The sequence below is a fragment of the Parambassis ranga genome, chromosome 18, assembly GCF_900634625.1.
Source record: "Parambassis ranga chromosome 18, fParRan2.1, whole genome shotgun sequence".
Classification (NCBI taxonomy): Eukaryota; Metazoa; Chordata; class Actinopteri; family Ambassidae; genus Parambassis; species Parambassis ranga.
Window position 1 is genome coordinate 3,603,536 of NC_041038.1, and position 18,486 is coordinate 3,622,021.

Sequence of the window (18,486 nt, forward strand, 5' to 3'; positions counted from 1 at the left end):
TTTTGTTATCAAACAGAAGTGCCATCACTGCCATCTTCTCCCTGTAATACTTAAAGACCCCTCTCTTGTATTCCCTGGCCTTCTTTTTTTAAAAATACATATATATATATATATTGTAACCCCTAGCTACTGGTCCATTTTTATATCTGTATTATTTTGGCAGAGACATACTGATAGCCCTAAGTGACTGTGACATGATTGCTTTTCACACTCTTAATAACAGGCTAATGCAACATTTTCATGTCTTGCCTTTCTTGAATTGAAGATGCAACTCAGCTACCAAGGACAGCTTAAAACTGGGATGATCAGATGGTTTTCACATGTGAGCGTTTGCTCTTACACAGCAGTCAGAGCTGATGCTGCTACCAGGCTAATTCTGGCTGAATGCCTTCATTGATGTTCCAGTTGGTGACGCGTTAGATTGACCCTCGGGAAGTCTTGATGTCATTGACATAAGCTTGCGTGATACGCTGTGTTCTTGCATCTCTGCTTAATGAACTAGCTGGAGCACATTTGTGCCTAATAAATACATTGTTGCTCTTAATTAGCGTATGAAAAGGAATGTTGTGACAACATGTGCAGCTACTGCTGGCCCTTTGTGATGATGTCAGTTGTTGACTGTCTTGTGCTGTATCACGGGCAGATGTCAAGACTTGTCTACATGTGTTGTGGATTTTGCATTGTCTGTCCTGTAAAAACAGTGTAAGTAGTGTGCTAGAAAACTGAAGCATAGCAAGTCCATGCAAGGCTAAAAACAAACCCTATCATCTTGCCTCTCCTACAAATCTTGCTGTCCAAGGGTTGCTTACCAATAGGTCTTACCACGGTTTAGAAGAGCTTTGATTTTTGTACTTTATAAAGAGAAAATATGGCTCTCCTGTTCGGATATGACTGTATTCAAAGTCAGTCATGGAGCCACATTACCTGACATGAATAACACCAGGTACAGCATGTATTTAGTTCTATTTCCTGCATCACCATCTCCCACCATGCTGTATGATCCTTTGTAAGGCTGTTTTGTAGATACAGTGCAGACAGAGCAGCACGCATAAATAAAAGGAAATACCTGAAAATAAATAAAATAAAAATAAATCTTCTCCTTCCTCCCTGCCTTTTCTTTCTTGCACATAACACTCTCTTTCTAACACCTTAAGCCAGGCGAGTTCACGCCTTATTAGCTGCCAGTTTTAGCGTTATCATGGCTAATTACCAGGACTAATCTCTGCTAATGACAACGTTATGAGGTGTACAGTACATGTGGCAGCGTGGCCAATGTAGTAGATAAGCAAAAGGTTTAAGGCTTAAGTTCAGGAATAACCCAGCATATCTGTGTTCTTGTAGAGCATCCTGAGCCTCTGCGTAGGTGCAATGTTTGACAGAGAGTAGGAGAGAGAATGTGCCTGCGTGTGAGGGGAAAAAAGGCAAGATTGGAGGGCATATGAAAGAGATACTGTGAAAGACAATGAGGAATGACAGCTGCAGTCTGGGCAAATTAAGTAGTCAAAAACCAACACAGTCAACCACCTTACACAAGCGATTAAATATGAAGAAATACAAAAATAGGCCAGCAAGGAACAAAGCACAAGTTGACTTGATACACAGCATTAATTATTTCTCTGTGTACTCCAGGAAACAGTAGTTTGTAGGTGTAATAATAATCTTCTTAAGCACATCTCATACTAAGATTTAGTTTTCATTTACAGGAGAAAAGTGCACAATTTGAAATCAGTCCTTGTTTATATATTATATATAAAATATTATATTATTATATATATTTATTTATATTGCTTATATTTTAGTATATACTGTTACTATCAATCAAACAGTATAGTATACTATATACTGTTTGATTTCTGTCTATACGGTCATGTTTTAGTGTCCCAGCTTTGTCCTTGGTAACTTGAATTTCAGATGGAATGAAAAAAGGTGGTACCATGAAAAGGTGTAAATAAATATAAAAGTTAAAAAGTTATGCATTGAAAATTATGCACTCAACATTATCATTTGCATAAATTACTAAAGCAAGGAATACTACTCTGCTTTTAGAGTTTTGTAAGAAGCTATTCTGAATTTTTACTCAGTGACAGCTCAACAGAACACATCTGCTACCTGAATCCAACCTGTGAATCTTCTTAACCCTGCAGCTTAGACTGCAGCGGAAAACAAAGATAGAAACATAGAAAATGTGTTTTTTTTTCATTTTTTTATTACTGTCAGTGAGTGTGTGTAGGTGTGTGAGAGAGCATGAAGAGCGTGACACAGAGAGAAAACACACAAACAAAGAGAGACCTCAGCTGGTTCACACTATTACCTTGAGGATGCTTTCTTAAAACACTGTGTACAGAATGTTGAACAAATAAAAGGCAAACTAAAACTGTGAAAGACAAGAATAATTTACTTTGCCTTCAGCACTTACACATCCATTATGAATTCACACAGTTGGGCACAGATGCACACAGTTTGAGCTCAAACAATAGAGCTGTATTTCATCAAAGCTTGTTGGAGACATTTGCATTAAGGCTGAAGGCAATTCAGTCCTTTCAGTTCCTGGGTATCCCTGGAAGCCCTTGTAATAGTTTTATGTTGCATATTTTCAATTTTCAACAAATATTAAGTACAGTTTATGGTTTTATCAAGAGTTTGGTGACCAGAGCTTCAATGCTGCCGTGCACTCATGCAGCCCAAACCGTTGCAGACATCAGAAAAATCAATGACAGCATGCCCTGGGCTCAGTGTTAAGATTTCTCCTTACCAAATCTTTAAACATCAGTAAACTGATCTTTCATCTGACCTAATTTTTCTTGTTAGGGGATTGGGGATAGGAGATGTAAAAGCACCTTCTGTTCTAACACTGCTTGTTTCATGGTGCTGTTCAAGAAAAAGTCTATTTCATTCATGTTTTTATTCATCATCTCCCCATGCTGCCAAGATTTCCTAGCAGCTTATACTTGAAACTAATTTGAGCAATTAACATTTGCAGGCTCTCAAATAGAATGTTCTTCTCCTCTTGCGTTTAATTTTTAGGCCATAGAAAAGCTGATAAAAGCTGAAAAAAATGCTCTAGATGTCATCTATATGGCTCTGTAATCACACGTTACCATTTCTATTTTAAACATAATTAAGCCCTTGTAACCACTCACTGTGTTCTCTGCGCTGTAGGTGGTGTACAAGAACAATGACTTCAAGCTGGAGCTGTCTCGGCTGGCCATCGAGCGCGACCCTAAAATCACCCTGAGTGGTGATCTGGTGTTTCGCTGTGAGGATGTGGCCGCCCTGGACCCTGTGACATTTGAGACCCCTGAGTCCTACATCTCTCTGCCCAAGTGGAACACCAAGAAGACAGGGTCTATCTCCTTTGACTTCCGGACTACAGAGCCCAGCGGCCTTCTGCTCTTCAGCCATGGACGGCCTCAGGGTCCCAAAGAACAGAAGCCCGGCAGGGAGCTGAAGACTGATTACTTTGCCATGGAGCTCTTGGATGGTTATTTGTACCTGTTGATCGATATGGGCTCTGGTAAAACAAAGCTTAAGGCCAGCAACAAGAAGGTCAATGATGGTGAATGGTGCCATGTGGATTTCCAGAGGGAAGGGAGGAAAGGTAACCGGCTGCTGATAAACTAGAATATGAATTTATTCTTTGTCTTACTACTGACAGCAATGCATTTTCTTGTACATATTTTCTTCTCAACTAAAGGTTCCATGTGGTCCCTGCCTAACTAACCATTTACTATACTCAACATGTTGAACTTAAACACATTCTACTAATACTTCAACCATTTGTGTTTGCTAATATAAATGTATTTGTCATAGCTGTGTGACATCTTTAAATACCCCTGCCTGCAGGTGGGAGCGTCTGCATGCTTGAGTGTGTGCTGTCTGATGAATGATCTGTAGGTGGGCAAGCACCTTGGACATTATGTCTCCCTCTAATGGTGTCTTATAATGAGGAAGGGTGTGAATGAGCGCCTGCGTGTGTGTATGTGTGCATGCATGTGATCTCACTGCTGCTCCTGCTGTAATTGGCTTTTAATAGAAAATTAAGATGGAGTCGTTAATCACAGAAAGGGAGAGGGCTTTTGTTTCACCCACTCCCTGCTGCATTCTGCTTCCCTTCTCCTCCATTTAGCCTATTACAGACACATTAGACACACATGTGCACACACACCGCTCTCATCTCTCCCCGCCTTTTTGTATGTCCTTCTGTTCCGTTCTGTGTCCTTAAATTAGACACCCACTGCTCCTCCCACTCACACATTCCCTCACTCACCCACTTAACTTCTTATCCTCTCTCCCATCAATAAGCCACACACACCTTCAGTCATTCCAGTCTTCCTTTGAGCCATCTAATCACTTTCAGTTGCTCATGAAACACAAGAAGCACCGTCAGTCTATACATATAGCTGTGTTGTATATATAAATATGTAACTGTAATAACACCTAGAGATATTTGTTCTTGAATACCTAATAGTTACTATATGCATCTCGCTTCTTGATTGTCTCTTAGGCTCCATCTCAGTCAACAGCCGCAGCCTGCCCTTCAGCTCCCCAGAGGGCAGTGAAATCCTGGATCTAGACAGTGACATGTATCTTGGCGGGCTGCCTGAGTCAAAGTCAGACCTCATCTTGCCGCCAGAAGTTTGGACAGCACTCCTCAACTACGGCTACGTAGGCTGCGTCCGTGACCTCTTTATTGACGGCAAGAGCCGCGATGTCCGCCGTCTGGCTGAGATCCAAAGCGCCCTGGGTGTTAGCAGCTTCTGTACCCGAGAGCTGCAAAAGAGGTGCAGCAGTGCCCCCTGTGGTAATGGAGGACTGTGCAAGGAGGGCTGGAACCGCTATATTTGTGATTGCATTGGCACCGGATACCTGGGTACCAACTGTGAGATAGGTAAGGATGGTGCTGTTGAGCTGTCTTTTGACATGTGCATGCATCTTACCGTTTACTACATAATTGTGTAGTTCAGCCAGGATCGCTATAGTTTGCACTTTCATCTGCAGTAAGTTGTATTTGTGTTATCACACACAATAGAAACAAACTGATACGTTTACTTTCTTACAGTAAAGTCACAGAAAAGTGAACTGTGTTGTAAAGCATCGTGAAGCAGAACAAGAAAACCAATCCAGAATGAGCATCCTGGCATGTTTGACAAAAACAAGCAGCTGCTGGTGTAGAAGGAGTAAGAGCTCTCCTGGGAGCTGCATGTGGACCGAATGCCACCCGAGGCTCAGTTTGCATTCGGGCTCCACTGACTGGGAAGGGGAAGGGAGGGGGATCGAGGCTGAAGTGCTGAGAGGTTGGCAGCAATGTGGCAGAGCAGCCAGCCCGTTTGCCGCCATCTGTGCCAGTCACGCAAAACCCGGGTGGCGAACACGCCGCAGTGAGGCGGGGTGAGCCAGTCAGAAAGCACCGCGTCCGTCTGATTCATCCCAATTAGCTGCAGGCAACTCGCTTCATGGTTTGTCTTTGCACGTCTGTGGGGGTGAGTGAGCCATGACAGTATGGGATTTTGAGGGACAAGGAGGGTAATGAGGGAAGGAGAGATTGGATTCAAATCAGGACATTTGAGGCAGAGGATGAAATGTCTTTATTTTGAAGGGTGATATTTTAACAGTTTAGTCTTGAAGTGCCAAAACGTCAGGCATGGTTTGTGTGAAGTTCTTCTGCCATCTGGTGGAGCGTTTGGTTACTGCAAATATGTGGCAAAGGCGGGTTTCTCAATCAAGCAGTTACATATTTCTTCATGCCAATAAACTGTGGATGGCAGAGTGTGAGGAGAGCAATATTGATTAGAGTATGGTGTTGACTGAGCAGGTGTTAATAATTAATATTCCTTGTGAATCATTGATTGTGTAGATGGATTGATAGAATAATGCTGCAGTGTCAGATCCTTATTTAATTCGAATGTTTGTCAGAGATCAAGATGTTTTTCTAGAGAACACAAATCCGGCATACACTTGTGAAATATCTTTTCTCCAGTTGTCGCCCTGTAGCAGACTTTTTCTGCATCTTTTAACATCGTGTTTTTGTACACTCTTAACACCTAAATGCTTGAAGCACCCTGTGACAGTGACTCATGTTAGCCTGTGGTGACACATATCGACCCACACTGCAAGATAAGAGCAGTCCTCGGGGAACTGTCACTCTCTACAGCAAACTATTTATGGCAGACTTGATTCTAGAGACAGTAACCACCGCAGTACCCCAGTAAGTCAACGAGGATGTTTCACAGACCAACTTCACTTCTCAAACGCTTCACAATTCACCAAAAATATAGAAGCTACATTTACAATAAAACTCAGGGGGAGACAAAGGGTGTAGATGTACAGTCTGCAGGTTGACATCCAACTTTTAAACCCAGTTACATGGCTGAGAAGCGTAGCAAGATTGATAACTTTTGATCATTGTGCCATGTTTCTAGACACACAACCGCTTTGATCATCATTCTTACTGAATGTGTCCTTGATCTTATGTTGCAGATATGAAATCCAAACACATCTGTTGACAAACACACTTGTTTTGTCACATTTCAAATAGCTGAAGATAATAATATGTCTTCTGTAGCTTAAACCAGAGCTGTACTCAAATGTTAAGAGAAATTGACGTATAAAATGGGAAGATTTTCATTTAATCTCCACATTGTAGTTTCTGTTCTGCATTGATTATTCTTTACTGTTATGTAAACTGTTCATATATATATATATATATATATATATATATATATATATATATTCACCACTTCCTCTCCTCTCCGCTGCAGAGGCAACAGTGCTGAGCTATGACGGCAGCATGTACCTGAAGATCATCATGCCAGTCACCCTGCACACAGAGGCCGAGGATGTGGCGCTGCGCTTCATGTCTCAGAGGGCGTACGGCCTGCTCATGGCCACCACCTCCAAGGAATCAGCCGACACCCTCCGGCTTGAGCTGGATGGCGGCCGCGTCAAGCTCACTGTTAACCTCGGTAAGCCACCGTGATTCGCTGTTTTTGTCCCTGCTAAGCTTTCCCTTGTCACTGATCTGCAGTTTTAGCATTGTATGCTTTTGAACTATCCAGTAATAGTTATATAGTTAGGTGGGAAAAAGTTTTCAAATTTGTCCCTCAGTTACATCCGATTGTTCCATTAAATGGGCGCTGTATTTGTAGTAGTGTGTATTTTACACTATTTTAGTGAAAACTGAGGTACAAATACAGAAACTTCTACACCACAAAGTGCTTGCTGTAGTGAAAAGTAAGATAAATCTGACATGTAAAGGTGTCTGCCCTCTGTGGGGATCCACACTGCAGATATTTCTCTTCCATATTATATAAACATTGCCCCAACCTCTTCTGTGTTCCCCATCTTTATTTAGAGTTTGTGAAGACTCATAGCTTCTCATCCCCTTACAAAAGCTCCATCTCTAAATATCATGGCCCCACCCTGAGCCTTGACCTGTCTCTAGAAGATTCAAGGTGGCAATGCCCCTGTCTTGCTCTTCCCCATAGTTCTTGCTCTCTTTGTTTTTTTTTTTTTTGTTTTTTTTTTTTCTGGAGTTAGCTGAGGGGCTGTTTGGTTCCACCTCTGCACTGCTGTGGGGCTAATTTTAGGCAGAAAACTCCATCTTAAGCACATTACCAATGAGTGAAAATGAATATGTAAAGTGTTCTGAAAGGCAGTGCTAGTGGGAAGAAGGTCAGTGAAATTATTCTAAGGGAGCATTTTGTAAGATGGATGGTTTCATCTCCTAACAACTGACTGCAGACCTATTGACTTATTAAAATTTCATTGCAACAAATATAACTGCCCTAAGCAGCATGGGTTTGACCTTCAAGCTTTGGATACTTTAAGTCTGTCCTGACCCTTTGAAGGACCAGATGCTCAGCAGTGAACTGGATGGAGCGTGACAGCGGTGCATCCTGAAATATCAGAGTTTAAGCCACCATAGAGACAGGAAGCGAGGGCAGTGGGATAAACAAGGGTGGCCATTCTCCTCTCTTTTCTCTTTCTTCCTCTCTTCTTTCTCCCTCAACCTCTCACTTTTTCTGTCACTCATACACTCCCCCACTGGGCCAAGACTCAGAAGATGGAACTTTTCATCCCTTCAATGGCCTGTATGTCTGCGGCCCTCGGATCAAACAGTCAGAGAGACCGGCTCACAGCTGTAGCTGTCACAAGTTGTACTTACTGTCTACATAGCTACATGCTGAAATACTCATAAATCCATCCGTGACTGCAAAGTCCTCAAAATAACCTATATACCAGTCACTTGTTCTTAAATGACTAAAAAGTGGCCTGACTCTTAAGATTTCCAAAGCTCTTTTGCAGGAAAATTATTTAACAACTAAAATAATACATGTCCCACAATCACAAGGGATTCCTTCAAATCTGTTAAGGCCCTAATCCTTTTTAAGGTAAATAAAATCCTGGCAATTAATCAGTAGATTGCTGGGAAAAGCTATAAATGAACCAATGTAGCCATAATGATATTTATTAGTGAAAAAATAACAATGTTAAACTGTTGACTTTGCAGGCTGAGGCTAACACTGTTGGCCAGAGTCTGCTGTAACACCATCATATTCTGAACTGTAAATGTAAATGTATTAATCATCAGATTAAGAGAGTCTACATCCTGTAGGGACCCATTTACAAAAAGTATTTCTTTCACCCAGAAGTTCATCCATTTCTGAGGACATTCCTTCTCCCCAATACTTGTGGCCCACTTTTCGAGCTGCTTTACCTCCACATCTCTACAGAGTGATGCTGGTCCCTGGCTGTTTGTGTCCACTATTCTGTAGCGGTTGACAGCTCGAGACCACAACCCAGCCACACTGCCTGCATGCACACATAGTTGACTTCAGTAGATGTGGTAGAACAGCCACAAATGTATCCTAGAAATGGGATCCCATAAGGGAAATGTAATTTGATACAATAATGATGTTTGCATGGGAAGTCTCTTTTTACTAACTCCCATCCAGTCAGGTGTCACAGAATGATTTATGCTAAAGACCCGCGTTCCATTAGAGCCAGTGTTTTCTAGCACTCGTATTTTAGGATGAGTATCGAACTTAAAGTACAAGGCTTTTTAATCATCACTGTTCTTAGTTCTGTCCTATTCACTGAGACTCACAGCAAACAGTACCAAGCAGATACAGATTTGTTGCAGTTTGTGTGCACCAGGCATGAGGTGGCTGGGATGTGCAGATCACCCTTTCTTGTTATTTACACTGTTGAGTTTCTCTCAAAGTGCTGCAGAAGGCAAGTGAATCTCAAATTGCCAGGACAAGGAGCTGAAGTTAAAAGGTGTGGGATGCTGGGTCTGCTCTAATACTGCTCCATCAAATGCAGGAAAAAAGGCTATCTGCAGATATAATGGATTAAAAGTGTTTAATCACAATCCAAGTCAAGAAATGGCCAACACATTGTGTGCATACTGACTTCGTTATGAATGCTATTACCATGATTTTTTTTTTTTTTGCAGCTTTATAATTATTTACAAATGAATTACATAAAATATTTACCAGATGTCATGCTAAATTTTGATGGTCAGCATTACAGTATGCTATTAAACGGATAAAACTATAAAATTCCAAGTAATTATTTATCTCTGTAATCATGTGAAGATTTTGTATATTTATGCTAGCAATGAAATTGCTCATAATTCATCAGCATGAATACAATCATAGGGTCAGTAGTATGCTGCACACAGACCCATGGTGTAAGACTTGCCTTCTTCTGTGCTTGGGGGGGTGTAAGGTTGAATGAAGGATGGAGGAAAAGGGTGATCCTGACTCAGAGCCTGTCCCCGGATGGTGGCCCCAGAGAAATGTTTGGTTGTCTGCAGAATGTACCTTGAAGGATGTAAAATGTGTTTTTTTTTTCTCTCTCTCTCTCTTAGTCTTTCTCTTCTATATTTTTCTTTCCTTCTTTCTGTCTCCTTTTTCTTTTTATTTGATCTCACCATTTCGCTCTTTCTCCCGCCAGATTGTATCAGGATAGACTGTAGCCTCAGTAAGTGGTTCTATCCATTTTTCTGACTAAAATGTATCTGTCTCTCTCATCCTGATTCTGTGCTGTGGCGCTTTCTGCTCTGTCCTGTCCTTCTCTCGTTACCCATGTCTCTGCTCTTACATATTTTTTCCCTCTAAATAAGCACCTGTACTCCATTACTCTTTTTTCCACTTTCTTCCAGCCTGGTTTACTTGTCTGTCCTCAGCTCTTTTTGAAACATCTGATCTCGGTTGTATTTTCTCCTCACCATACATTCTGTCACGTTATTTTTCCCTGTCTGTGATTTAATTAATGTTTCACCATCATTATGATTATCCATCCCACTTGCCTACCACACTTGGCTATTTTCTCATTGCCTTTTCCTGCTTATTAACAATTCTAGTCATTTTTCTGTCTACCTTCTTGGGGGGAAAACGCTAAAAAAAAAACGGGAACGGGCAACTTGACATCTCCTGTTGGATGTTACTATTTTCTATTATGCTGCGCTGAGTCTCAGCTCCACACGGCTGCACACACAGGTGTTGCTTGTTTTTTTATGTGGGACAAACTGTAGTGTTTGGCCTCCTGAAAGCTAATTGCTTATCCACTGAGAGACGGCACCACCTGGCGAGTGCTTGTTTTCGGAGCAGGCTAATGTTTTTTTGCCTCATGCTGACAGAATGATAGCATACTGTTATTTCTATCATGGCCACTGACAATTGAACAACTAGCCCACAGGTAAGTGCTGGCAGCCATGGTGACAAAAAAAAGAAAGAAAACCTCATGTTTGCAACAATGTTTGTGTGTGTGCATGAGTGTGTCTATTAATTTTAGTAAGTTCTTTGTAACGCTGGACGTTTTTGGGTTAGCCTCATGTCTTATATGTTATATGTTTGGTTGTCGTTTCTTTACCTATAAGCATATGAATGCTTTATATGTTTAAAACTGCATTATGTCCTACATTTTGTGGGGTCTCATTGTCATGGCACACTTTCAAATAATGCTTAGCAGATGCCAGTACCCTGGATTGGCCACTAGATGTCAGAGTGGCATTAGGAATATAGCACAGTCGCCCTGCAGTAGGGAGGAGTTGGAGTGTGAAGCTGTTTTTCTTTCTTTTTCTGCCACCGCAGGGCTATAAGCCATTTCTCTCTTAGTCTAGTTAAAACTGGCTGTCTTTATTATTTCAAATTATTTTATTTATAAGTGGTTAAACTAAAAATCCCAAAATATGAGAGGAGAGAGCATGAGGTGCCGAGAGAGCAAACCAGGCAGAAGTACAGCCAACAATTTATTCAATGCCATGACATCTCCTGGTCGGTTGATACATCCTCCAGAGCACTGCAGAATCAAAGCATTGCATTTTTCTTAAGAAAAATCAAAATTCTGAAGTCTAAAACCCTGGCCAGGTAAGAGAAGTGTTGATATATATTGGTAAATATAGAGCAGAATTTGCGCAATATCAGTACATTTATAGACTGCTGCTGCTAAATCTACAGTCTGCCAGCTGTTGACCCTCTTGACCTTTTTTTATCTGGACTTTGGAGTGCTTTGTGTGACCAGTGAAAGATCTGATGTACTTTATTGCTGTACATGTTGACCCGGCTCTCACCTTAATGTGTACAGATATGATACTGAGCAGAGCCGTAGCCCTCAGCTCAGGTAAGGTCAGGGTGTCAGGCTGATGATATCTGTTTGGAAGGTGGCCTTTCAGCCGCGAGCTGCACCTTCTCTTAGTGCAGGATGAGATGAGATTTGGCATGACATATGGCCAGCATGTGGGGTGTGAGCACTCCGTCTGCTAATGTCATACCCTTTGGCCTATCTACCTGCAAGAGCTCAGTACAGAACAGACTGAAACACAGTGTGTTCTGTTCTGGTGAATAGGTGAATAGGAACAGGTGGAAGTAACACTGCAGACCAGTATATAAGCATTTCATTAGTGTATTTAATGTATGTATCACATTAGTGTATTTAAACACACACATGTGTTCTAATAAGCCAGCAAGAACAATTCAAGTGTCAAATACAAGTGTTAACCCTTGATCTGCTGAATATATGCACAAAACTACAGTAGCCAGGTTATGGCAGTGCACATTAATGCACCTCCAATGACCCCTGTAACCTGATTTTTCTAACTGCCCTCTGGACAAAAGTGCATGTGAACACTCATATAAGCAGAGTTAGCAGTTTGAACTGCCAGGTTGTTTGAACAGCAGGAGAGAAGCAGAAAGATTGGAGTTGTAGAATCAGGAGTATAAAAGAATATAGGGAGGGTCGTACAACAAAGTAAAATACAAGCAGTAGGTGCTGTGTCCATCACTACCAATGCAGAGGGAAGCTTTTACTGAGTGAATACAACGTGATAGTTTTCAAAACATCATCTTCATCCTTCAAGACCTTTTTCCATTTATGTGAAAAAAAGAACATTGTTCCATTTATATTTACCCATATAATAGGCCAATAGAAATATCTCACTGATGACTAATCATACCTCGAGATTAATACGTTTCTCTCCATTGCCACACATGTATTCATGTATTCACAGATGGATCATTTGACACATCCTGTTTGCAGATGACATTCTGAGATTTTATCCCCCTGTACACACATAAGCTGTCACCCTCTTCAGTCCTTACTGCTTCCACCTAGGTTGTCATGTGTCACACACCTCCCCCATGTGTTTTGCACAGTCACGACTACTGAAATGTGTAGAACAGCTCATGTAGCCCTGAAACCATTTTCTCTGCAGATATAGTACACGTGTTCAGAGACGACAGGTGTCATGGCCGTTAAATATTTCAATGACTGATTTGTTCTGTTTAATTTCTATTGAATTAGGTCTTATCTTCCTTCCCAGCTCTTTCTTACATGTCTCCAACCAAGCAGATGGCTTACTCTTATTTTTATAGTGAATCACAAATATTGAATTTGAATGAGTTTTCACTCACTTAAACGATGAGTCATCACAGTGGCGACAACTGTGCACTTCACCCTAGCCTGTGGCGCGCCTTGCTAGTCATTGTATGACACTGCTTGGCAGCAGCCTCTGGGCTATCCAGAGCCAAGTAGATGGATTTGCAGTAGGCACTGCAAGTTACCCTATGCATACATACCATCCTACAAATTGTAAAGTTGAAGCATGCATCAGGCAATTTAATGCTTCAATGGAGGATAGCCCCTTTATTTAATGTTCATCTCATCCTCCAAAACTCCAGGCCAAATGTGATGCAATGAGCCAATAAGAGAAGCATAGTATTAAGATAATTCCTCAGATCTGTGTGCCCTCGGAGATGGATGCATAATTCGATGTAAATAGATTTATGTTCAAACAAATCATCTCATTCGACGGACATCGCCCAGTCATTAGCAAACGTAAATATCTAACATTATTAAGCGTGTTAGCAGTGCACTGCTAAGCGACCGCAAAAACCATACAGTATGTAAACACATTAAGTTTATGCAGTTCGGCAGTTGCCTGCAAAAATTAAGTTACACACAAAGTATCTGGAAAAAAAAAAACTATATCTTCATGCAGCCCAAATGTAATTTTAACACATTTTATCACATTTTGCTCCTTGCATTTTTAATAGAACAAACCAAATGCCTCTTTAAATGTTAAACAGACACGACCTGATAAAGAAGTTCTTTGAAGCTATATAAACTTCAAAGGAATATGTAATCAGAAGAGTTTCGTAACTGCAGCTGGCATGGATTTTGCTTGTGTGTTTGTGTGGAAACATGCCAGTGTGATAAATGATAATCTGTATAAGTACACATCTGTGTGCTAATTTGAAGCATGACATACTGTGGCTTCAAGCTGTGCCATGTAATACTAATGGGATTGTTAGAGAGTATGTCTCAAAGAGTCACATAGCCAAAGACAGTTGCCTAACAAGATGACAAAGTTAAAACACAGTATATCAATTTTTAGGTAAATAGGCTTACATTAGGTAATATACTTAGACACAAATGAGTTGATATACAGGGCTGAAAATGTATTCAGAATAAAGTTTCTTAGTTCCAAATTCTTGTTGCACAAACAAGCAGAAGAACAGTGCAAAGAGCAAAATGGGCAACAGGGCATCACTAGAAATAAACTGCATGCTGGGAATGTGATGAACCGTGGTTGCAGCAGTTGCTAATGCTCAGCGAATGTACAAGGTCTAACAAGGATGGCACTGTGCCTGTAGTTTTTCTTTTTCTATTTACCTCCTCTACCTCACTCTCTTACGTCTTTGCTCTCTGTCACCTGAGGCAATCTGCTCAGTAGACCTAACCAGGTGAGGAGATTGTCTTCCTACCCCTTTTGTCTAATACAAATTGTCTCTGAGTGTCTACTTGCAGTCTGGCCATGATTTGAAATATTTAACTTGGTAAAAACAGAGAAAGAGAGTTCAGTTAGTGTCTTTTCTTTTGCTGCATTCAGGTATGTTTAAAAAGACCTATTGATCTGTTGAAAAGCCAGCAGAGCATATAGGACAGGAAGGTTGCAGACTTGCAGAACTCTCTTCCTCAAGGTTCTCAAAGGTATGCATATATTAGCCCATTCTTCATCCTTAGCAACATAGCTGAAATTATTTATTTATTTGTAAAGTGCCCTTTGAAACTACTAGTGCTGTAGGTTAATATAGCCTTTTGGTCTACTAAGTTTGTTAAAGGATATTGTGGATATTAATAGATATTTTAATGCTAATAGGTGTTGGAATTGCATAGCATCCATGTTTTTTCAGTAGCATTGTACTCGAAGGTAGTCCTAACTTGTTCTGTCTACTGTAAACAACAAACCTACAATCCCAAAAGCTCAAAGGGAAGATGGAGAGCTAGAGCTTGCATTCACTACTTACACAAGCCGGAGTCCATGATCAGTCTGCCTCTTTTCAGTACTATGTGGCACGGGCGACAGGTCGTGGATTCATTACAGAGACTCTAATGAGAGAACCAGCAGCAGCCTGGAGCTGTCGAAACCCATACTGCTGTGTAGGACTGATGGTTGTCTCATGAGACTGTACCCTTTTGCCACAGCATGCTGGGAAATGCAGTTGAAATCATAATTCTGGATCCCCGAGGGACCCTTTTCTAGAGTGAGAGGGAGGGAGATGTGAGAAAGGGGAGTTAGAGAACAGATGAGAGGATGAAGCAAACTGATAAGGAGGAGGCGATGGAGGTGAGGATGAAAAGGGAAGGCAAGATGGAGGGTGCAGTCTTTGAAGTTTCAGCAGGAGCTCTGAAATTCTGGAGAAAAACAGTAAATTGAAAGATTTATTTCCTGCCCTTCAAATCAATCAGGTATCCTCTCACATCTTCCTTACACAAATATGTCTTCCAGCGGTGGCCATTTGGAATTCTAGCAGCAATCAACCCCTCTTTCTGCACAGGGGCAGAAACAAGTGTGCCACAGAAAAGTGTGTAGCTGCTGATAGCAACCAGTGAATACAAATGCGAAGCATCACACACATTTTGCTTCAGAGAAGGAACACACAGGCATAGGCATAGGCCTTATCTCTGTAATTGGCATGAGGGTCAGAGTGGCAGGCATAGATAATCATGGCTGGGGGTCATAATCTGTTTGCTACACTCCCTGCTTCTTATTTCTTATTTCTTTCTCTCACCGACCCTTCCCTCACCGTTATAACCACACACACACACACACACACACCCACATACAGTCACATTCTCTTAGACACAGGCACACTCGGCCACATCTGTTTGTGATGCAGCACCACACAGGAGATGTTTTGGATGTGGCCATAGGGGGGCTGTTTTGCTGTTGTGTCAGCATGCGACAGTGTCCTCAACTGACTGCCTGATCCCCCACTTACCTCTCCCCCAAACACCCTGTCCATGCACCCAGACAAATGCATCTCTCCAACACCTCAACCATGACATATCTCTGTTCTCAGAGGCTGCACACTCTGCAGAGCAAGAAGCGGGACTTTGCAGGGTATGGGGCTGAAGAACGGACTATATTAAAAGTAGAGAAATGGTGGTTAGAATGAAAGGAAAAGCTGCATGGGAATATAGGAGCAGAGAGGGGAAAAGTAAAAGAGCGATGTAGGAGGGTCCTGATATAGATGTCTCTTTGCATTTTTATCAGTGTTATCTGCTTATATCTTTCATTTCCATCACAACCTCTTTGCTGTTAGCAGATGGCTGCCATTTGGATGGCACGCCTGCAAGCGCACACGCTCGTAGAGAAAAACACACCCAGCTTTTCATTAGATCTGCAGCGATAGGCCCGCGCTCCTTTGAGTTAGAAAATATGATATCCTGAGATAGGAGCCAAATGGCATTACCGTCAAAAGAGGTCTTATCCTGATAACTCTGAAGAGGAGAGTAAATCCTGTCTCTCGCCATAGAAACGATATTAACTTCTGCAGTCTTATGTAACTATTTCTGCTATCAGCCTCTGCTTTTACAGAAAAATAACAAGTCCATAAGGGTCACTTGCCTCCATCGAAGAACCCTCAGCTCTCACATAAACCACATTCCACAGCAGTAGAAAAGTGATTTCAGCTTCTATTCCCTCATATGGTATGTGTATATAATAACCATTTGTTAAATGACACAGCAATGGTTCCTGCAGAGTGAGTAAGGCAAAAAAGGCCTCCATCCAAGCACACATAGTGTATATTTTTATAGTATTGGCCTATATAGCTCGGCCAGAGCATGTTTTCCAATCTAGCCATTGCCTGGCTCATTTTTAAACAAGACACTTCTGCATCTGAAAGTCAATGAAGGCAGTTAACACAGTTACTAGTCATGAATCATAAAATGGCACCCCTGGGTGTCTGAATAAGGCGTCATTTGCATAGTCCTACCTCTGTAAATTCAATTTTAGTCACACATATAGGAAATGGCTGTCACATGGGTTGTGGGGAGCAGTGCTTTTTGTCACTGTGGAGTCAAATCCATTAGGATTTATTTCCATTAGTAAAAAAGGTGTAATATCAGTCAAAGTATTAAACAAAATGATGGAATTTGGCAAAACAAAATTTCATGAATTAGCATTTATGTTCTACTTCTATTTTCCTATTTTTATTATTTTCCCACTTTGGTGATTACAAAAGCAGCAACTCCCCCAGTACGAAATATCTTTTACATGGCATTGACATTACTTGTTTGTATTTTTATACAATTTACAGATATTTTGAACCAAGACAAGATATAAATCATTTGCCTGTAGCTACAATTAATAAACCATAGAGCAGTGCGCACAGTGCAGAGTAAACAGGCAGTGATACAGGCAGGAACTCTGCAATGGGCATCTCTGTTCCCCCGGTTAATAACATGACCGTGAAATGGAGTGTGAATGGATAAATAAAAAATTGTAAGTTGCATAAATTTACAGCTATTTAAGTTGCCCATACTCATATATGGGTGAAGTAGTTGTGGACATAACTGTTGTTACTCCAGGACTCTATAATTTAGCATTTCTCCTGTTTTTATTTCCCAACGGTTGTAAAAACTCTAGAAGTAAGCTTGTTAAATTGTTTTTTAGCCACATGAATATCTTTTTTTAAGCCCGATATTCTATAAAACCTTCAGCATCTGTGCAGCCTAACATGCATTCTAATAACAGTTGGGTCAGCAGGTAACACCTAGTTCACAACTTGTGACAGCAACCACCTGTCAACCACATATGTATTTTTTATCACCCTTTATGCAGTTGTTATTAAATCAACCTTTCTTTTATTTCAGAAAAGCTTTACTCTCTGACATTTTTCCCATTTAACTTATTATGGTCTGTATAATGTTGTTATGTGGGCTGAGCAAACAAATTGTAAGGTGTGTAGACAGCGATGTTATGAGTCTTAGATATATTACAGGAGTTATTAAAGTGTAAACCACAGTTATTTAATTACCTCAGCCATCCAATCTAGAGGTTCTCCCAATAAGAACTGAAAGATTTATTTTTATTGACAGATTGTGCAGCTTTAATATTACCAAGTTAACCATGTTAGAGTACACATATTTCATGCAGTGTTTCAAGCTGTAGCACCTGTGCTGTAAACTGCAACTCTGCTGTGTAATTTCCACCACTTTATACTAATTTCACAAATTATCCATGGGGCATAGCATTACCTCACTTTCAAATGGAAATCAGACCATGATCGCATGCAGTGAAAGGTACACTGTGAATTACTTGAAATGTGATAATTAAACATGTGGCCTGCATACTGATAAGGACTTTGAGAAAGATTTTTTTTCAAACTTTATCTCTGATTAATCTTTGCTGTTTAAAAGCAAATGTCACTCATTTCCTTTGTTGTGGTCTATTCTGAATATAACTCTAGCTCTGAGAAGTCCTATGTGCCTACTATTTTGCCTATGGTGTTCTCAGACTTGCATTTCTAATGAACATGGGTTGCATATGAGAGCAGTGTCAGGGAGGGCCTTGGTGTCCTGGAGTTGTCCCCCACCGTCCAGACAGCAGTCGACTTGAGTAATCAAGCGTGAAGGTTGTAAGGAGCAAACAGCCATTAACCTCCCAAACACAGGCCATCATCACCGTTGGCA

General features: G+C 41.0%; 1 protein-coding gene across 1 annotated transcript in view; it reads left to right on the top strand.

Annotated features, from left to right (window-relative positions):
• The window catches only part of nrxn2b (neurexin 2b), a 437,176-nt gene that overhangs the window by 161,522 nt on the left and 257,168 nt on the right, over positions 1-18,486 (top strand). Inside the window, exons 7-10 of the mRNA XM_028428850.1 lie at positions 3,160-3,598; positions 4,505-4,888; positions 6,759-6,962; positions 9,961-9,987. Of these exons, the coding sequence (XP_028284651.1) occupies positions 3,160-3,598; positions 4,505-4,888; positions 6,759-6,962; positions 9,961-9,987 (1,054 nt within the window). The remainder of the gene's footprint in view (positions 1-3,159; positions 3,599-4,504; positions 4,889-6,758; positions 6,963-9,960; positions 9,988-18,486) is intronic.